Source organism: Pezoporus wallicus, unplaced genomic scaffold (assembly GCF_028554395.1).
Source record: "Pezoporus wallicus isolate ANWC-B61680 ecotype Strahan unplaced genomic scaffold, APGP_CSIRO_Pwel_v1 contig_2025, whole genome shotgun sequence".
Lineage (NCBI taxonomy): Eukaryota > Metazoa > Chordata > Aves > Psittaciformes > Psittacidae > Pezoporus > Pezoporus wallicus.
The window spans coordinates 1,046,200-1,068,911 of record NW_026640253.1 but is presented as its reverse complement, the minus strand read 5'-3'; the positions used below and the strand labels follow the sequence as shown (position 1 = coordinate 1,068,911).

The following is a 22,712-nucleotide window of genomic DNA, read 5'->3' as shown; positions in this document are numbered from 1 at the left end:
TTTTACCATCAGCATGAAGAGTAAGGTAGCTGTGGGGAACTAACTTTTCCTTCATTGCTGTTTCTTATTTTCAAATACTCTGGATGTTTGGAGGTTTGTTTTTTTTTTTCCCTATTTATTCTATTTATATAATATTCCCTTACTTAATCACTTTTTCCTGAAATACATGTTTCAAACAGTAGAGCCAATGTTTCGATTTCTTCTGCTAAAACACAACATGAACACAAACCTGGCAGAAATTCTAAGTGCCAGGCTATAAATTTTTAATGCCCAAAAGACTCCTTTTAGTTCAAATTTTCAGCTAACTTTTGAAAGAAAAGAGAATTCATTGCCTAAAACTTTGAAAGGTTAATATTTTGGGGCATAGAATAGAGGGCAAAAAATTGTGACTGTTACCTCTCTGCTAATATCTAAATCATAGTCTTGAGGCTCCAGGTCTGTCTCTGTCACTGCTGCTGGCTGAACTTTTAACCATTCATTTTCATCCTTGTCTTCTCCACGAATTGCCCTCTCAAGTAACTGCAAATCAAATTCTTGCTCTCGTTTCCACTGGTAATAGATACAAAACAATTAACAGCATTCAACCATACTGCCAAATTCATCATTTAGCAATGTACATTACTACTGCTAAAATATATTGTTGAAAGAATCCACAGAGCAAACCCCTTAACTGACAAGAAAAAGAAAATACAACTCTTTTTTGGCATATGCAGGCAGGAAATTTGATATTTAGCTATGCTACACAGATTTTGGAGCATTATTTAATTTTGTAGTTAATGGTCAGCAGTATTAAATTCTAACAAATATATTAATCACAATTTCACATAAGCTGATTAACACGGAACTAACCACACAAACATTTTCGGAAGCCAAATGTCACTACAAGTGTGTCTACAGACTGACAGATTAATCTTAGGCATTCTAAACAGGCAGTGTAGTGTGAATTTGAATCACTACACTGAAATGGTATTTATATTGCAGGTTGAGACTTAAAACTTGAAAATTTTATGTATCTTTTTAGAATAATACCTAGTGTTTAAAACTGATAATATTGTATGTACTAGCATTAACTTGCCTTGAATTCAAAAATAAAAATTTAGTAACTTCTAAGCTCTTCTGACTTTACTAAAAAGCAGTATCTAACTACTTGCAAGGATAAAAAAAATCTTTCACATAGTCTTTACAAGGTAAGTCTGGAGCAATAATAAATTCGGAACATTAAAATTAAGCAGCATAATTTAGTTCCCAAATCATTGCATAGTAGCTCCTTCACAACTACACACAATGCAGCTGCATATAAATTCATGCTTAAGAACACTACCAACACTTTCTTATTCAAAAAATTAAGTTCAGTTGTAGCATCATTCCATCCAGCAGATCTCATCGGCTTTGCCATACAGATTTAAAGCATAGTATTAAAAGCAGTGGGAAAGAGAAGGGACAAAAAAGAACAACAACAAACAAATTACCCCTCAAGCATTTGAGGGTATCAATAAGAGAATTATAGAAGAATTATGTTTCCTTAAAGTATCTCCAGGATTTCTGCTACAAATCTTTTGCTGAAGTTTGAACTCCATGTGAAGTCCTTAGACTTCATTATGCTACCTGCATCAATACATCTAATTGAAACCTATTCATGCACAAGCTCTCAATATTCACTCAGAAGATACATATATTCCATTTATATTTTAAAAGTTAAATAGCTAAAAGGCAATTATATCTCAAAAAATTAAGATTTTTTTTCTTTACAGAATTCAAAAGAGAAAAAAATGTTTTCTCATACAAGTACTCCAAACTCATTCTTCTACTCATATTCGAACCAGGCCTGATTGACATAGTATATTTTAAATACACAGTATTGCTTTCAAGTTATTGTATATAGATAAGAAAAACATCAAACCATTCTTATGAAGCAGAATTTTTATTGGCTTTGATGTTGCAATTTTACATTAAAAAGGCATTGCATATAACAAATAAATTCATGTACTGTGATCAATACTTAAAATGTCATACTACACTTGAGAACTGACCAATTAAAAATTAAAGTTACACGTACAATGTATGTTTAAAGCAAATGTTACATACTGAGCAGCACTTCAATTATACATTTAAATGTTTGCCACTTTGGCTGCTAAATAATTGTAATGCTGTAAGTAATTGTGCTATCAAACATGCTTTTTGTGTATTGAAGCCCTACAGGTACAAGAGATGAGCTCTACAAAACATTGCTTGGGCTCAAAGATTCTATTTTAAATTTTTACAGCAAGAAAAAGACCAAGATGGCACCCAAATTTATAGATAAGGCGTTTGCCACAAATGTTAATGAGTGATGCAAAAATATTTAAATTCAACTTGTGTATGTTATGTAAGTCAGGAAACAGAAAAAGCTCAGATTTACTTCTAATTCAAATATGCAAATAAGAGTGATACCATATTTCTACAGGTTCCCGAACATTATGCGCTATCTTTAATAAATTTATGATTGCAAAACAGAAGACAAAATTGACGAATGTCTCCCAGTAGTGCACTCGTATTTACTGGGAAAGTAAATACAAATAACTGGCTGTAAATTAGTGCTACTGAGCAGTGGGAATGAAAGGCTGAATATTACAGGGGTTTTAATGCTAGCAGTTGAGGCACATACTAAATGCAATTAAGCCTGGTAAAAATTGAGTAGTCCAGTTAGAAATTTTAAAATAACTACAAAATTCTACAAATTAAAAACAAGCAAACAAAAGAAAAAAAAAATAAAAGAGGCATTAGGTATGATGAGTGACAAATCTAAAAGCAAGAGATCTTGTGCAATGAATTAGGTAAAACAAGGTGATCATTCTAAAGCTCTAGTGGACCAAATAAAAAAATAATTTAAGAGACCACAGCATAAGTGCAATTACAGTACAATCTTGGTTTAGCACCAAGTGAGCGACTGGGTAACTTCACCAATTAGAATTGCTTTGGTTAGTATCCAAAATGTATCATTACAAACTTATCATCTGTACAGTATTTTACCTCAGAACGCAACAAAAATACTTTTCTTCAGCAGCCTAAATTTGAGCCTTATTAGAATATTCTACATTTTAAGCTTTAAAGAAGAATTTGTATCAAACACATTAGCTCTTACATAAATTTCCAATCAGCATGATTAAAGTTGATTACACATTTATAAGCTTTTTTACGAAAACAAACACTACCTGTGTCTGGTATTACCACGACTATCTTGCAGCCTGATTTATGAATTAGAAAGAAAAATACCCATGGTGAAAAAGAACATTCTAAAAGGCCCATTCCATTATGAAGGACTTTTAAAATTGTACAAGCTTCTTACACTTTCTAAATACAATTCCAATAAAAACCAACCATGTCTCTAAAATCACTCAGCACACTAACCTCTGACCAACTTACCTGCTGAACCTGCTACATACACTGTAACTACTAGTAAGAAAAGATCATCTGTTACTCACTCTCTGAACTCATTTTATACTGTATAACACTAATTTAATTAGATTAGAAGCATCACACATACTCAAGTGAAAGTGCTTGCTAGGAAAAAAAAAAAAAACAAAGATATTTTTAGTTTAGTCCTTTTAAGGCACATCTAACATACTGAGCCTATGTCTGCAGAAATGGGCCTGATGAAAGATCGAGATGAAACAGACTGCCTTTCTCCTTGGCTAAGAGTTCTCTTGCGTTCACGAACTAATGCCTTCTGATGTCGCTTCATTCTTTCTAGTTGTTCCTCTGCACTCATCTTGCCTCTTTGGTGGTCTCCAGAGTATAAACGTTCCAAGGCACTCTTTGGTCTTTCCTGTAGAAGTCACAATACGCACAAAACACATGTTGTAATCAATACTTTATACGAAGTATACAAAAATTGAACTCTTTATCCTACCTTATTACTAAATTAACCTGATTTTGTTCTTTTCAACCCTACATTTTCTGTTAATAGTGCTGATTTTGGTTCTAAACATTGTTTTATATGTCTCTTTCAAATGCATTAAGTTGTCTGTCTTCCCAATTCATTTAAGAAAGTAAAAATGGAGATTTTATTAGATCACAGGTGTTCGCCATCTCCCACGCTACTACAATCCCACTTCCTGCAGTGCAAAATACACTCTGGGCTTAAAAATTTATAATGGTTCAGACATTTGCCTACAGATGTTATTTTAAAACTTACCTTGGACCTATCCCTTCGAAGTGTTGCAAATGATGAAATGGTAGATGATTGGTGCAACCTGGAAGTTGATCCAGATAAACCTTTATCAGGAAAAAGAGAATGCTTTAAACCAAAATTACAGACATAAAGAAGTGTCAGATGTTTAAGTTATCATGCTTTTTCTGCAACATTCTGGTTACTTTATTTCAGCCTAAAGTAATATTTCAGGTCATTATTGATCAAAATTCAGAAAGATATACAGTAATTTAGAAGGTTATATTACATGAGGTACGAGGTGAACTCAGTTGTACAACAGTAGATAAGCCATACAAATAATCACATCTATGAAGAAAATCAACCCTCAACATTCACAGGAAAGAAATAAGAAGAGAATGGCTAAGAAATTAATTTCTTTTCCCCAAGTATCCCCTCTATCCTCATTTGTGAAGCTTACAGGACTGTAGCACAGTGGGGATGGAATGTTAAGTCACATTTAGTGTCTGGGGCTATTGTACTCATATTCTTTATTGCTTTCATTTCAATGACAATACAAGTGTTTTTATAAAATACTTAAGTTTGTAAAAGATCACACAGAAATTATGAGGAAAACTCACTCGGAATACAGGAAACATTCTAATAGCTAATTTCATGGTTTGCTATGTTCTTGTTTTTTAAGCACTATATATTAAGTTGCTTTGCAGAAGTCTGCTTGTCTGTAACATTAAACCATTAAAATGAACAAAATCTGTAGACTTTCAAAGCATTGTATATTTAATCTAAAAATAATGGTCTGATGACAAAGACCGTCTTCACAAACTCCTAGGAGAGAAAAGCTCCTATGCACACAGTACTATTAAAAATCAACTACAAGTACTGTTAAAAATCAACTACATAAATTCCTGGCTTACCACGGGTAGGTAATGTCTGGTATCTACTGTCAGAGCTTATTAAAACACTGGAAGGTTGGCTGAGGTCACCGCCTATTGTTGCCAGTTCTGGTTCACTCATGTATGAACGCAGTTCCACCTATACAGAAAAATACTCATCAGTCTTTGTATTTTACAGACAGTAATATATTTTATTATAGGTTCATACCTATAACAGGGTCATGCATCTTTAAAGTGCAGGTGTTTAGGTGTATGAGTGCTCACCCTGTAATCTCCATTTACATACTGTCCAAGTTCTCTGTCTCTTTTCCTTTCATCTGACTGACGCTTCAGGCCCCTCACTGATGTGTGTCTGATGACAGTGGCTTCTCTTGGGAGAGGTGGAACAGCTGGTGGCTGATCATCAGGACTGTACAACTGAGGGAGAGGAGGTCTGGGCGGTGCTTCATCTTCCTGGTAACAGGAAAACACAGGTTTTTGGCAAACAATCTGAAAACAGTCTGGCATAAACTGATTGAAATTTTACTACATTATATGAGTTACTTGTGACTGCTTTAGCATGCTCTCCTCTAAACACACCAGCAGCTTGAGGTTTTAAAAAGCAAACAAGACCCAAGAAAGTAAACAACTAATCAACCACAAAGCATTACCAAGGAAGATTCTGTATTGGTATGTCCTAAACCAGCATATGGCTACTGCATAAAACTCTAGATTAGGGACATATCTCTTCTGCTGCAAGTGCTATTGCTCAATTTCAATACAAATACCTTAAGAGTCTCCCTGCTCTGCCTCCACAGTGTTTGCACTTTGTAACCATGAAACCTTCACTGTTTCTGCCAGATGTACCTGGAAATCTTGGGGAAGGAATCTCACAAGAGCAGTACTTACAACCTTTGGCTTGAGCTTAATTGGTGACTGAAGAGGTGGCTCGATTTTTTTCAGCTGCTGTGCTTGGTGCTGTGTTCTGGTCTGGAAATAAGGCTGTGGATACAGCCTAACCTCCAGAGACGATTTAACAGGACTGGGTGGAGGGCTTTGCGGAACTGAAAGTTTGCTATCTGCAGTTGCAAGGGAAGCTGGTAAGGAAGGCACTGATGGCTGAGAAAATGAAGGCACTATTTTTCTCTCTATGGGAGAAATATGCAAATGTGTTAGGTGTTGTTTCTTATCAATAATTTTCAGAAGAATAGCAATTAACATTCTGAGACTTCATAAAATGGCCCTAATACTCTGCACATTGCTTTGATCACAAACAGGGGAGGGTGGGGGGGTTGATATAAAAATGTTTGATTGTCAGATTGCAGGAAGGGTATAAACATCTTCTTGATGAGGATTCAAACAACTCTTTCAGGATAAATATAAAACACACACTTTAATATCATCCAGTAAAACTCCTTGGAGATGGTACTGGGAGGGAAGGAAGGAAAAGCCCAAGAGTCATATGACGTCAGTTCATAGGCTGCATTTGGCCCCATGCAACAGATTCTGTATGATATCTACAGATTTGGACAAGGCAAAACACTCATAGTCATACCTTAAATAAAATCTCACCATCTCAGAACTATTTTATCTCTGTATCTAAAAGGTGAGCAAAGATACTTTAAAGTGAATTTACAGTAGGTATTAACTGTCTTGCTGCCCCAATGCTTAGGTCTTTTCTTTGAAACATAAGGTAATTGAAATGCAGACCACACACACTTCTCCTTCCATAGTTGATGTTGTTGCTTTGCCCACCAAACACCTCCCTGAAAGGGGAGGAAGGGAGAAAGTAACTGCATCAACACAGCAGCCCCTGGGCAGAATGCAGAATAGATGCTATGCTGGTGTTAGCCCGGCATACGACAGAAGCTCTTTCTGAAACTTGAAGAATTTAGACCACTATTATTGTTCCCTTTCTCTGGCTTGTTACATTTTTGTTCACCAGTATATAAAAGAAAAAACAACTAAAAACCTCTTTGCCACCTCAACAAAATACCACCAGGTGAATGTGCTCAATCAACAGAGATTACTGACACTACCAATAGCAAAATTAACTGGATTTTCTGCAGTAGAACAAACTTCTAGACTATTTGTGCAGACCCACAGATTCAGCTGCTTGTTTTTTTATGCTTTAATTATGTTCTACTTACCTGGATTCTTGATGGAGTCTACTATGGTTTTGTAATTTGCTTTATTTGCACTCAAACCAGCTGTAACATCTTCAATTCTCCACAAGTCTTTTTGTATTTGTGTTTTCTCCTGATGGTTGTAGTAAAAGAAAAAAAAAGAAAAGGCAATTGTATCTCCATGTTATTTTATCATGGGTTTATCCTTTTCACACGAAAACCAAACTAATGTTTCAGAACTTACATAAAAACTTAGAAGTCTAGAAATCAGTTAAATAATTATTTTAAAATTAGAAATCAAAAAGAAAAATCAACCAAACACCCACCACTAAAGAAAAAAAACAAAAACAACCCAGCAAAAACCAAACCAAAACCAAAACCCATTAACAAACCAACATATCTCGCCCATAAACTTTATTAGAGTATTTTCTGAGTCTTGGAAGACTTCCTATGGAAGATTCAGGGAAAGAGAGACCTCTACGTCTTCTTCTACAATCTTATGCAGGCTACAAAACCCTAGTTTAATGTTTTGCACAAAATGAGCTTACAGAACATTTTCATTTGGATTTTGTTCTTAAATCCTATACTAACACACTTGAGACTGCTAAGGCAGCTATACCAAACTCATCTTAATATATTTAGAGGAAGTGTCCAACATTAAAAAGGAAAAAAGTAAGTATAGTCACCCTAAATATTGCTGTGCACTTCCTTTTATTGGATGAAATATAAAACCAGAATTAACTCAGAAGAGCTGAGAAACTTAATTTCTTCTTATATTTGAGTTGCTAGGCCTACTGGCCATAATGTATTATAGGTTGAAACAATATACTGCTGCTGTTCCAGGATTTGGTGTCATCTTGCATCGTATTTGCTTTACCAAGATTTCCAGGAGGAAAGAAAGGGAAGCTCTGTTTACAGTCTGGACTCTGCCTTTGATTGCATCTTGCAGCTAGTGGCCTTGGCTACTGAAGCCACCACTTCAGTCAGATGTTCACTGCAAGCATCATAAATAGCTATTCTCATCTACTTCATCAAAGCCTGGTAATTCTGCTTTCAAAAATTTACTTTAAGAATAAACTTAGTAAAATCAAGACAAAACCAGTATTATTAAGGAAAGCAGAAGGCAGTGAAACACTCCAGTTAAGAATTGCTTTACAAACTGCTCAGGAACTCTAGAAATCCATCACTTGCCATGAGTTGCAAAATAACCACTAATTAATCCTATAAGCCTGAAAGAGAAAAACTTCAGTAAAAGCTCTTACACCTCATAGAGCTAAGGAAGGCATATAAATTGCTTTCCACTTTCTGTCTTTGATCAGAAAATATGTTCAGCCAGGTTACAGATCAGCAAGCAGGGTGCCAAGAACACAAACATTTAAATGATGGAAAACATCATTTGCCTGTAGTAAACTCACTCGATAGATGGGATGCATCTTGAAAGATTGCCAGAATACAAACTATAAATTTGCACATTTCATTTCATTTTTCTGAGATTAATCATACTACAAGGAACCAAATGATGGATTTACAATAATCAAGCCTCAGAACTGGTTAAAAAAAAAAACAAACCCAAACCAGACACAACAAAACAACCCATGTGTACAAAAAAATCCTGCTTCTGAAACTACTCAGAAAATGTTCTATTAGTAATATACGAAAGCCAGGATATCTTCTAATATTATTTCTTCCCATTAGTTAAACATTGATGTGAAGAGAATATTTTAGATCAAAAATGGACTAGATCTAAAAGATAAACAGATGAATTTGTTTTTAAATTACAAAAGCCAAGATTGTTCTTTACAAAAGGGTATAAATATATTTTATAGGCAAGCATTAAAAGGTAACTTGGAGAGATAAATTGATTTCTCTAGCTTCCTTCACATAGAAACATAATCCAGAATGATTTATAAAACAAGAGGAGAAACACCAGCTAAAAAGTTATCACTGGCAAAATACATCTGTTCATTTCAGTATGCTCAGATCCCCCCAACCCTTCAGCAAAAGACAATGAACCTACACTTATAACCTAGATTTACTCTGACCAAGCTGCTTGAAACATTCAGTTTTCAACCTCTTAATTAATGCTATATAGAAACAACACTAACTGTTTACTACAGCAACTTGAGCCTGTAAATTTACAGAATTTTTAATAATATTCCAGGCAGACTGCATTTTTAAAAAATACAGTATGTATTAATGTAGTACTGCTGGAAAATACTAGATAAATGACCTTGAGTCCACATACCCTTCGGCAGAGATTAAAAAACTTCTAATTATGGATACTTCAAGTGAGACGTTTTTGAAGGAGTATAGTTTTAAGAATATTCAGTGCTTTCTGAAATAATTATCTCTCATTAATATCTCCAAAAAACTTACTCAGAAACACAGTTTTATATCTTAGACAAACATCTATACATACATACATATACATAAACATACACAAAACACACAACATGCACATGTTTGTGTGTGTGCATGTGCATTTTGTTAAAAGTATGCATGCATATGACAATATGAGGTGTTAATAAAACTGAATTAACTCGGTTAATTCACTGCATTGCTGAATCACATACCACACATCCAGTATTTTAGGCATGCTCAATGCAGAATGGGAAATTGTTCCTTTAATAAAGTGTATTTTGATTAAGCCTGTAATTTCCCTTTGTTAAGCGAAATAATTTTATACAGGGATGATTTTATTCTAAAATACCCCTGGGATTATTTGGAAGGATGGATTCTACAGCTGAGTTGAATTAACAATATTTTGGCTCTAGAAACTGAATGACTCCCCCACTGCCCATAATTAAATGAAAATGGACTTTAAAGCATGATGCAATTAAAAGTTTTACAGCTCTTGCTTTGACACAAAACATATATCCATTAATAGTGAAAATAAACAGACTTCAATTTGTATCTGATATTTATTGCAAATAAATAAATTTTAACTAGTGAGCTCTTCTGGTCAGGATATTTGGAACAGTAAACTAAGATTTCAGCAAAATATATACGTTAGCTTTGTTCCTTATATTTTGTCATTTAAATAAAACTGTTCTGCTTAAACACAGGAAAAATTATTTGGACTATATTCCCTGCTTTAATAATAAAATCACCAGTTGTAAGCAGGTATGTAGAAATAATCTGGTGTGCCACATTCAGTTCAGCAAACAGAATAACTTAGCTTCAAACAAAGCTTCTTTGTAAAATTGAAAACTGAATAATTGATTTAAAACTGATATGCCTTTCAATTACTGATGGCTGTTAAAACACTTATTCCACTTCACAAAACAATCTACAGAGATAAATCTTCCATAAATAGAAGAACATGACAAAGAACAAGTAATGACAATACTGAGCCAGTGACTGATGTTCTCAAAAATGGGTAAAGAAGCCAGCAATGTCAGATCAAATAAATGGAAGACTAAGAAGTCCTGCACATTGCGATAAATTAAATACGTTATCAATGTCAAGATGTCAGCATGTAATAAAAACATAATAAAATAATGACAAATTTGCATAGAGAACTTATGAGAAACTATTACATATGCTGCAAGATAGTTACTGCACAGCTCTGCTGTGACAGTGTCTGAACTTTGCAAACTACACTACATGACAGCTGAATACAGTGCAAAACTTGCAGAGAATTTCTCTTAGCAGATGATAGCTTTCAAGTTCAGACAAAATCACCTCATATAAAAAACAGCATCTGGAAATGGACTCACCTGAGATACCAATGAACTATTCATCTGTTCCTCTAAGGCTTTTTTCAGCTGGGTCACATCCTTTTCTAATTTCAGATATTCATTCCAAGCATTTTCCATTTCCTATTAACAGAGGGAATACTCTAATATAAAAGTTACAATAAATTTCATAATACCTCTATAAATTCTCTAATTAAGCACCAAAGTTTTTTTAAGATAGTGGTGTTCTATTATAAAAAGAAGAGAAAAATCTATTTTGTAGTCACACTTCTGCTTAGGCTTGAGGATAAACTTCAAAACACTTTATAGCTTGCAAGATCAAGTCAAGAATCCCTAGTTAAAAAACCTTTGGAAAGCTTCCTCACACAAAACAATTTCTTAAGCATAAAACTGGCATGTAATAGAATCTGAACTATGACTAATATGCTATGGAGGAATCAAGCCTATTCCAGTTCCTTTTCCTTTACTCCTCTATCTAATTATAAACAAGTTTATAATTAAAATTCAGTCACCTGAACCAGAACTCACATTTTGAAACACAAAGCATGTCCCTTGAAAGTTCTACAGACTGTGTTGTAATGGCATTATAAGTGAATACACAAGCAGACACCTAGAAAACAAGGCTATCCAATCACACTCGTTATTTCCAGCATTCATGCCACCATAGTCTGCCTTCTGACCCCAAACTGAAAAAAAAATCAAGTGTCTGAAGCATTTTTAGGTAAGGAATGACGGAATTGGCTTTTTGTATGAATTCTGGAAAAGAGATCACTTGGGAGTTGAGGGGTAGAAATAATGGAGGTTTATGATACCATGAGTAACATGGAGAGAGTAGACAATGACTGACCATTCCGAATCCTTTCTCATGCAGTAGGAAGGTTCTATCACATGAAACATGCACAAGTCAGCCTCAAAAAAAAAAAAAGTGTTTGTCCACTCAGTGGAGAAAAGATCTGTGCAATACCTTGCCAAACGATGTTTTGGATGCAAAAGGTTCACAGACTTTAATAGGGGACAGTACAGGTTCTTGGAAATGAGATCTACTGACGATTACTAAATAGACAAAATAATACCAACCTCATGTATTCTCTGAACAGAAAATAGCTAGAAGCTGGACTGGTTATGACAGGAAATAGTGCTCACCTCTCCTATCCTTACTCTTCCCTAAGCATCTGCTGATGCCCACTGCTGAAGCCAGAACCCAGGGCTAGAAGGAGCCTTGGACTGGAGCAGTACAGGCATTCCTACAATTACTTGCTATTTATGCCCACAATTAAATTTTAAATGCTGTCTGTGAAAGACAGGCACAAACAACTGCATATATACATTTAAACAATATTGGAATTTTTATGGTCAGATCTTACTATAGGAAAGGTGTTCATGCAATTCTAAAAACAATCTTACGAAGAGCTAGTCTCATACTCATTAATAGGTAGGAATAATACAGTAAGTACAAAACACCCAGGTTTAATATACTCTCTTTCATGGCCAATTCTTAGAAATATTTTTATTAATAAAAATTTAATATCAGATAGCACTTGAATTTTATTAAGTCATAGTATCAACAGATTCAACAGACTTTCCCAATTCCTTTTCCCTGGAAAAATACACTGGAATCACATATATATTTTCAAAGGACCAGCGGAAGGACTTTCAATTTATGTCCCATCCATAAATGTAAAAGGTAGAAAAAAGGTTTTTTAGCTTTCTTTAGGGGAATAACAGGGAGGAGCACTGAAAAGGAAAGCTGGAGAGATTGCTTAACATTTTTTTTGTTCTGGTTTAGTATCCTGTACCTTCACCAAACCAGTTCAGAACAGGCCTTAACAGCCCTATCCAACAAACAATACAGTTTAACTGGTATTTTAGTTATCATTTCCTTGAAAAACCACAAACCACACACCGTTGAAACTTTAGATATTTCCGCTCGGATATGTATGAGATCCTCTTGCAAAAGTCTCTGCTGGTAAGAAATTTTTTCTGCGTGTTGCGGTTGGTCTTTGTACTGTTCCATCTGCCTGTGAGAAACCTCCAAAACAGATTCCAGCTGATCCTAACAAAGAAGAAGGTGGCAGTAAGCTTATAGTATTTAAATGGAATTTTTACGTGGATGAACCTGTGGGAATGTAAAAGTTGTTTTCCATGCCCTCAGTCTTTCCTATAAGCCACTAGAGTTTAGGACTGGCCTCCTGTTGCAGAGACTAAGATGTAAATGAAAAACTGCAATAGTCTTAATTAACTACTATAACCAAACTTATCTGATATTTTCCATTAAATCTTTCCATTAAGAAGCCAAAATTGTGAAAAACACAAAGTACTGAGAGAGGAATTTTATTTACAGTCTGTACAAAACTTAAATTTACAGTTTTAGAAAAATCCCCTTAAGCAGTATAGAACTGTGACAGCACGGCATTACCTGTTTATTTAAGGATGCACTGCTATAGTTGAATTAGCCATAAAAACAAGGAAAGACAAGGAAAGGCAAAGAATTTTGTTACTGTTTACTATTTGAACTCTGACTTCAACAGGCACAGAGGAAAAGTTGTGGGTTCCAATTACAAACTTGTCACAGAAGATATTCCAGTATTTTAGTCATAGTCCTCATAACTAAGTTCACAGCACTGTATTTAAACCAGCATAGGTTTCTGAAATTACTACAAGCTTGAATCTCCCTTCCTTCTCTCACTCCTTTTTCCTTTTTTTCTTCCTTTTTTTTTAAAAAAAAAAAGACAAAACCAAAATACAAGTCACCACATGTTACAGCAAGAGCCCAGTATGGTAACACACTGCAATTTATGCAAACAATGTTTGTGCAGGTGGGAAGAACTGCAAATGAAACATGACTCAGCCTCCAGCCATATATGTATTAAGACATAATGCAAAACTACACAGAAAAGTGTATGTACCCCAATTTTTAATAATGGCCAGAAAAGTAAATGTATACATTTTTAAAACATTCATTTTCAAAATCATGATTTCTAGAAGCAGATACTCAATCCTACCACAGAAACTGATTTTTGCCTTACGTAAGTTTACACACATGTCCACAAAAAACTACTACAATACAAGCAGCATTTATCAATTTGACTTTTTTGTTTGTTATTCTATATTTTGTTATTAAATACAAGTTACTGTTTTATAAACCAGTTTTTAATCTACTTACTTTGTTTTCCTTAAGAGCTCTTATTTTGTCCTCCAAGTCCTGCAGAATTCTGTCCTGCTCACAGAAAACACTTAGCTTGACCTGAAAATGAAAATATATGAATAAATGTCAGATAATAAAAGTCTCCACTAGTAATATTGACCCCAAAGAACGTAACATGTTACAGTACACCATAAATAGCCGAAATAGTACAGGAGCTTCTGAAGTGGTATTTCATACTTACATCAATATCACTTTCTGCAATTTTGACAGGTTTGGTACTTCGTCCTTTTAATGTGTCACGCCCTGTCATCTAAGAGGAACAGGTTTTAAAGATGTGAGAAATTTGTTGCAAGCAAAACCTAATTATGCTTCAGCAATGAAAAGTTTTGTTAAATATTCATGGTTATTAACAAAGATTAATCAAATGTCGGATACAACTCTTCAAATATGGCTTTAGTTTTATTTTAAAAAATGGTATCAGAAAGGTTTACTGGTTATATTAGGCTATTTAATAACTCTTACAGCAGCCTAAAATTCTGTACAAAATAGCATAATCCCACCTGTCTATGGTTATGAAGGTTCTGTTCCTGCAAAACCTAATAGTTTTAACAGTTCAGATTTAATAGGTTTCTTGAAGCCACAGGACTTGAATATTTCCTTTAAATGTGTGGTTGCATGAGTAACAGCATTAATTAATGACTAAAATTACAACTTTTTGGCAAGTATTTCATTCTACAAAGTATAGTCTCTTCCATAGTACAGGGTAAATTTTATTAAAGACAGACTGTTATAAAAATGCTACAGTGGAATTAAACGCAATTAATCTATTTTGACATGTTTACAACATACCACATCTCTCATTCCATAAATCACTAGTTTCATATTCCATTTCTGGTAAGAAGATTATCTTCTCACATAACATAGTTTTTAAATCAATACAGAAACTGTACTATATCATACTTTCAACCTTAACAGCAATCTTAAAGTGAAGGCATGTCTATCTCTGTTTATAACATTTATTATTTCCACTGTTTATGTGGGACCCTTTTTGTGAATAAATAAAGCTAATGGCAGTATAATACAGTCCATTAATCATACAGTTTTTTAAAGCCTTAAACTTTAATGACTTAATATTACTAGATTAGAATATTTTTAAGAATTAATTAAAGCAAATACTATCTTTCCAAAGAAACATCTAGTGTTTAGAAGTATAGTAGTCATATATGGTATATTTCTAGTCATACACAGTGAAGAGTTTATGAAGTAATATTCACTTAAATATTATCTTTAATAATATAAGACCAGAGGTTTTAATACAAGAACAGAAGTTGTTAGCTTTTTTGGTGGGGTAGAAGGGGTAGTTTACTTTTGTACTGACTAACTGGCAATCTCCAGACTCAAAATTACATGGTTTGCTTATTAACTTAGCAGGCATCTACAGGATCATGCTAGCTTTCTTAAAGTCATTAATTCTTGCTGTAAGTATAAATAAATCTTTGATACAACCTCAGTTTCTCTCTGTTACATGAAGTTAGCCATCTAAACACTGTATTTTCAAACAACAAAGTAGGCTTAAGACAGAAGAGCATGGTCATCATTTATGGTTACTGTCTTCTCTCCTCCATTGGCAGACTCCATTCAAAGACTTATCATAAGGTTTCATGTGGTGAAATGTTACCTCCCCACCACCAAAACAGAAAGCATTTACTGGGTCTCAAAACTTTGAATTTTCAGATGTTGCATTTTCAACAAAGATGTGTTTTATATAAGAAAAATCCTTTCTTTCAAAAATATTAATGGAATTATTTAAATGCTAAATCCTATGTATCCTACATATAATAGCAACAAGTAAATATAAGCATAAATATTAGCATGTCAAAGTAAAAATTTTGCATATTTAATTATCTGCAAGCTAAGAGAATGCAAAAGTCTTTTTCAAAGCAACAGAATTAATGTAAAAAACAAAAAGAGCCCACAGATTTGGGAGATATTGTAAATTACATACTCAGAAATGTAAAGAATTTGTTAATTATCAAGCAATGAACATGAGAACATAATGAAGTTTAAGCATGCTTACACATTTTCAAAATTACACATAGGAGCCTCTACTTGACACAGTAATTTTCAAAAGATGATAAAATGAAACCAAACACTAAGGGCAGCCACAATTTTGCGTACAGACTCCAAAAGGGTGGAAAAAAAAAAGAGGGGAAGGGAAGGAAAGAAAAAGTAAAATCTTACAAAAAGCGTTACTGTTTACCATAAGATACCTGTAAAAGCCAGAATGTGTAAACATTGACTGCTATTTTAAAAAGCAATGGGATGAGCACATTTCAGATGCAAGCAGTCTTACATGTATACTGGATAGTAACCCTTGTGCTGAGTTCTTCAGCACTTTGTATATCATGTTGATCAGAGGTCCATTATTTTCTATCTGTTTCAAACAAAAGTTTAGTAATAGCTTGTTATAGATGTAAAAATTAAAACCCCCAAACCTTACAACTCAAAACTCCGTGAGCAACCATAATCACATGCTTTTATGTCACACCAACCTTAAGGTTTATAGTGTATATAATATAATCTGCCATTATGGAAGCTACAACTAGGTATCTACCTATCTTGTTATATTGTGGGTAGATTGTTCATCCAGCCATAGGACTTCTTTACTTTTGCAAAACACACAAACAAACACACAGCACAAAATAAATTTGCTCAGCCGTGTCCAATTGCAGTTTAAGACTGTTGGGAATTACAGCACGAAATTTTCTGTCATGTAATATGTAGCAATGCTTGCACCAAGAGGTCTATATTGGTCATGTCAGCAACCTAGTTAAAACCTCAGTAAAAAAAGGTATTTCAATCACACTAACCCTTCCTCCCATAACAAGTACCTGCCATGCACTATTTCCTTCATTTTATATGTGACACAAGCCTGCACTGGAAACCTCTTTCAACTAAACAGCTTCAGATATTACAGTATGACTGGAAAAGAATAAAGCAAGACCACTGCTGAACCACTGAGAAGGCCCACAGATTTGCTTCAATTGGCTGCACAATTTATACTTGGTGGCATAAAGTTTCCTTTATTCCTCATCCATTCCTGCTGTAATAATTCCTATAAATTATCCAGAAGTGAGGCTGCCCATCCATCCCTCCTATAGCCTGCTTGAACATGATTTCACAGCCATGAAAAGGGAAGCTTGCTTCAGCACTTGTGTTTCACCTTATTTGCAAACTCATCTCAGAAGCTTGTGCAGAAAAGCACGGTCTTATTTCTTTTGCTTTTCATTACTGCTTTTCTAATACAGGGTTTATCCACTTTAGAGATTAAAAAACAACTTTGGAAACAGCTGTGGGAATGTATCTGCAGAAGAGGTTAAACTTAGCTTATAGGTACACCATTTCCTTCATGCTCCACATACTCCTATTTCATTAGTGAAAGACGAATTACAGTCATTGCAAGAGTTTTCTTTTGTTTTGTTGTTTTTTTTTTTGCTGAGGGGAAATGTTCATGATGTAAGGGCAATATTGTTAAAGGAAACCTCCAGAATGTATGGTATTCAGCAAGTTCAAAAGTATCAACAATTTTTCTTATAGTGTGAGTAAACAGTCTTTAGACTTTATTTTTTTATGTCAGAACTAGCTCACATGCAACAGAAAACTACTGAAATGGATTAGTACCTGTAGAGCATTTTTATTTCATTTATCCTTAATTTATAATTCACTGTAATGTTGAACAATATCATCGTGATATTAACATATGAATTGTTTCTTAGATAATATTTTTAAACTCTTAATAAAAAATCAGCTCATATAAAAGGATAAGAGCTAGAAGAAGACAAAACAGGTGAGTAATTACAAATTGCTAAATGTTGTGTAATCAGTTACTGTAGTCAGGTTTGGTACTATAGCATGCATTACACAATTAATCACTATTCCAAATTAGAAAGTTATATTCTGAAACCTCTAAAGGGATCTTCAGAAATAATGGATTTAATGAAATGAAAAAAGTTTAACTCCAGTTCTAAAATCTTCAGTCCTATTTGAAATTGTCTAATCCGAGTAGGTCTAACTCAAAGTCCAATGAAATTAAAAGAGAGACCTGAATTAATAGGGTTTCTGTCTAAGCCTTAAATGAAAGATACCATGTATATTAACTGTGAATTTGCCATATTCCACCATTACCAAATCAATACGTAATTTGCTTAGTTTCATACAGCATTCTATTATTCTTTTCCTTACAGTGCAAAACAAAGAATCTCTACATTCAGTGGCAAAACACAAATGTAACCAACACAGATGCCTTCTCAAGTTTCACATGGCCTCTTTAATCTCTCAGCAACCTGATGTGAATTTTTACATTTCCAGACCAGTAGTAGTGAAAGGTTATTAAGAAATGCCCATCTTGAAAAATTACATCATTCTTATGGAAATACATTCGACATTTTGGCTGTCAAGATTTCCAAATGGGAACTAATACTAAAAGTAAGTTTCTTTTCACAGAAACATCAGGCACCCCTCACACATTTCTCTTTTTGGCAGGATTTGTCAGGTGCTACACATGCTATAGGAAGGCACAAAGAGAGCTTCGGGGAGACCAAATAGCTCTTCATGTCCAAGACTGCAACAAATCAATCTGGATGGAATCCACTAAATATTTAAAACCCCATCCTAATAAGTTTGCTAAGCATATAACACTTAAATTGTGGACACTTTTAAATGTGAAAACTGTTGTGCTTAATAACAGACAAAACACTATGTTTACTAATGAACTTCTCAAAGTGTGAGCCCCTTTAAATTGGAATTTGTCATAAAATTCAGTTGACGGCTTGGGAAGCAGTTACATTTGGCAAAGACACGAACATAAGAAAAACAAGGCCTGAAGTGAAACATGTCCAACCAATTTTATCTGATTTCACTACCCACATAATATCATTCATCTGGACTATTAGTTACACAAGTGCTTCGTACAAACTGAAGCAATTACATTTTTTGAGTTTGCACTTTAATGGTATAGGTGCTACAACAAAGACACTCAATATTCTAAGCACAACAGTGTTGGCAAAAGACAAAGAGTTTCCATTTCTCAACAGACAGTAATTTGAAAACCTGCAGGTACAAAGATGATACACAGAAGATCACTGGGTTAAAAAAAATGATGGAAGTAGACTCCTATAAAATCTTACCTTTAGATCCAAATATTCCAAATCCTTTTTCAACTGGATATAAGTGTCATCCGCCTTCAGGTAAGTACATAGGGAAAAAATAATGTGATGTATTTGAATATTTGAAACAATTTCGGAATACCTCGATTAGTTAAGAGAATGGATGAAAGAGGAAACAAAATAACAGAGTAGGAAGTACACAGAAAAAGCACATTTGCTCCACCGGCATATTGCTATTTACAGCTGAAAAATGGGCAAAATGTTTCCCAAGAATATTACTGCCCCATGCCCACTCTCCAAACATATAGATTTGAGTTTTCCATTTCCCATGACATAGGTAACTACCTGAAACAGTACATTTTCAAAAGTTATTTTTTCAAGATCAATTTCCAATGACTATCCCTTCACTGAAAAAGTTGCGCTGTCCTCCAGCACAATATGTCTCCTTAGAAGAAGAATACTTGTACCTAACTGAATGTCTGATGTAACTAGAAGCCATCATATAACAAATCATTAGAATACTTTGATCATATTTCATACACATTTTAAGATATTAATTCCTTTATTCAGGGAAACGTACAAAATAAGTTAGGTGAATAAAATACTGAAAAAGATCTCAACTACATAATTAGAGAATCTATTTTGTCTTTTCAGTAATAGTATTCAACTTGATCTTTTTCATTGGCTCACCTGTAATTGCTGTCACCCTAATTTTATAGTTATGTTTATCTAGCAACATCTTCATTAGTTACTTCAAGAAAAGCATGCACAGAAGTCGTAAAAAAAGTTACTTCTACTTTTTTGAAAAGTATTTTTTATTTGCAATATCAGAACAAAATAAATTTTAACTGTTAAAAATGTGCTTGTATTCAGCCAAAATTCCCCAATATTCCTAAAAGTTTTACTGCTATTTTGACAAGATTTTATATTCTCGGTACACTAAAATTCTGACTAAAAGAAAAACACAACTAGAACTTTTTTTCAAGTTTTGAGCCAATAACAACATGCAGTTTAAAAAGGAAAGAAAACTTTTTATGCCATAAAATGAACAGATCACACTTGCATTTCTTTAGAGGGGTTCACTTGAAATTCTTGTCCAATCAGCTTCTAAGTCTGGCTGAGACTAGAAAGTCTGCCATTTTCTGAGAAATCCCTGTTACTATCTCCATCTTAGTGCAATTGTTCGGTGGGTGAGGTAAGTTCGGAAATTAAACTTTTCCAAATTAAAAAAAAATTGCTTTTGTTTTGGGTCAATATAAACCCTTCAATTCCAATTCACCACATTTTGTTCCCAGGTGGATCCATTTTTGAGGCTCTAACAGGAACCAAAGACCTCTAGAAGTACATTTCTGTTTGATCTCACATTTAAAAGTCTCATACATGAGTGCAATAGAGAGCACTGTTGATAATCCAAGATGCCTCTGAGCTTTTATGAACCAACATTCACCTGCAGAACTGACACAGTTAGAAGCTCATATGAATGTACAGACCGGCTGACACATTTCAACTGGCAGGTGAAGCAGCATGTGGCACAGGAAGCCAATCTCATCATGAAAGCAGCACAAAGAAATGGTTTTGCTTTAGAATGAACTTATCTAGTACTTTAACCCACATTTCTGAATATGCAGTATTTTCAGAAATAATATAAAAAGAAAGTATACATAACACTGAAACATAAGCAGGGTGCCCTGAAACTTAAAATGCTCATCTTTTACAGCAAATACAGCAACAAAGAAAAAACACAAATAAACCTGGGAATTGTAGAATGCCAAAGAATGGGCAAGAAAGCACAGACTCAAGCATGCCACTAATAAAGCATTTGCAGAGTCACAAAATGTCATACGGCACAGATGAGCCACGCAGCAGCTGACCTGATAGGTGGAATTAGTTGGCAAGTGCTGCAGTAACTGTGCGATTGTGTAATTTCGTATACTAGCCAACTTAGCCTGATGTCTCCTTAATCGAATGAGAAGCAATGTTAGCTCTTCAGGCTGCAGGTATTTAGACACATTGTAAAGAGGAAATTAGCAGGGGAGTAAATGTAATTACATTTTTCACCTCAGTGCCCAGAAAGCAGTTACTTGAGATGATTAAGCAATTATTTAATTAACTGCATTTGGTCAAATAAACATAAAAATGTTGGGTCCTGTATAACAGACAGCTCAAGAGTCTATTCAGCTCACCCTTGTTCACATTGCAGATAACAGGAAAATTCCTACAGGCTTTACTGGGAGCTGGGTAAGATTAAGCTCTCATTCAAATTGTATGAAGACAGGCTGAGAAAGTTGGGGCTGTTCAGCCTGGAGAAGAGAAGGCTGCGTGGAGACCTCACAGCAGCCTTCCAGTATCTGAAGGGAGCCTACAAGGATGCTGGAGAGGGACTCTTCATCAGGGACTGTAGCGATAGGACAAGGGGTAACAGGTTAAAACTTAACCAGGAGAACTTCAGGTTTGATATAAGCTCTTTACTGTGAGGGGGGTGAGGCACTGGAACAGGTTGCCCAAAGAAATAGTAAATGCTCTATCCCTGGCAGTGTTTAAGGCCAGTCTGCACAGAGCCTTGGGTGACATGGTCTAGTGTGACGCATCCCTGCCCATGGCAGGGGGCGTGGAACTAGATGATTTTAAGGTACTTTCCAACTGAACCATTCTATGATTCTAAGTTAGCAATATTTTATCTAATAAAAATACAACTACTATGGAATGAGCAGTATTTTAAAACTTCCTTGCGGTACTATGATGACACAAAAGGAAAAGGGAAAAGTATCTGCTCTCTCAACTTACCGACTTGCCATGCAAACTGGGTGCACTCACAGTATGTGTCATGTAGCCCATGGCAGGCATAGAGCGTCGATCAATATGAGTTGAGCTCTGTAAGAAGCCACAGCCAGAATTGTAAGGATTGTCTCAAGTGAGCGGGATGTTGAACTTGAGGGAAAATTCAGAAGATATACACCCCTGCCACAGATTTCCTATTTGAATTCATGGCATGCTTAGATGAGGGTAACATTCATGGAGCAGCCAGGACCTTTGATGATTATGTAAAACTTACAAATGAACAAACACAAATTTAGCACCTACGATGCTGGGCAGATCAGTGGATTCTGGCAGCACAAGATGCTTCAGCAGAACATGCAAAGTGGCCTCCAGCAGGTAAAGAAAATGTTCATAAAGTTCCCCACCACCACACACCCACCTACTGTCTCCCAGAGAAAGGCTGGTGTGCTTATGCAGGTTTGTACTCCACACAGCAACTGTGAATGGCCTCTTTTAGCCAGTGAACACTAAGCTACTAACATGAGTGACACCTTGTGGCAATGGGTTCCATTAATACCTGTTTTTTTTTAAATAATCATATTTGACCTGCCCGTTTCTGCTATGAAAACCTACTGCACATCCATCCTTTCATGCTTCTCTTAATGCAAAACTTTGATGGCTTTCTTCAAGGCAGACTAAATGTCTCATGATTTATTTTTATTCCTGAACCTGAGTTTCACTGAATGCTATTTTGTTCTGCCTTTTTTAATTTTTATTTTTAAATGTAACTGAATGGAATTTA

General features: G+C 34.8%; 1 protein-coding gene across 2 annotated transcripts in view; it reads right to left on the bottom strand.

The window, feature by feature from the left end:
• Positions 1-22,712, bottom strand: part of PLEKHA7 (pleckstrin homology domain containing A7) — a 162,707-nt gene that overhangs the window by 8,319 nt on the left and 131,676 nt on the right. Inside the window, exons 12-25 of one of the 2 annotated variants that reach the window (XM_057418314.1) lie at positions 21,938-22,024; positions 19,175-19,228; positions 14,549-14,575; positions 14,230-14,298; positions 14,007-14,087; positions 12,747-12,896; positions 10,865-10,966; positions 7,170-7,278; positions 5,929-6,167; positions 5,305-5,493; positions 5,062-5,179; positions 4,175-4,254; positions 3,605-3,805; positions 397-549 (exon numbers count right to left, since the gene is read on the bottom strand). In XM_057418314.1, coding sequence (XP_057274297.1) covers positions 397-549; positions 3,605-3,805; positions 4,175-4,254; positions 5,062-5,179; positions 5,305-5,493; positions 5,929-6,167; positions 7,170-7,278; positions 10,865-10,966; positions 12,747-12,896; positions 14,007-14,087; positions 14,230-14,298; positions 14,549-14,575; positions 19,175-19,228; positions 21,938-22,024 — 1,659 coding nt within the window. The remainder of the gene's footprint in view (positions 1-396; positions 550-3,604; positions 3,806-4,174; positions 4,255-5,061; positions 5,180-5,304; positions 5,494-5,928; positions 6,168-7,169; positions 7,279-10,864; positions 10,967-12,746; positions 12,897-14,006; positions 14,088-14,229; positions 14,299-14,548; positions 14,576-19,174; positions 19,229-21,937; positions 22,025-22,712) is intronic. The other variant, XM_057418315.1, reaches the window with a different exon arrangement.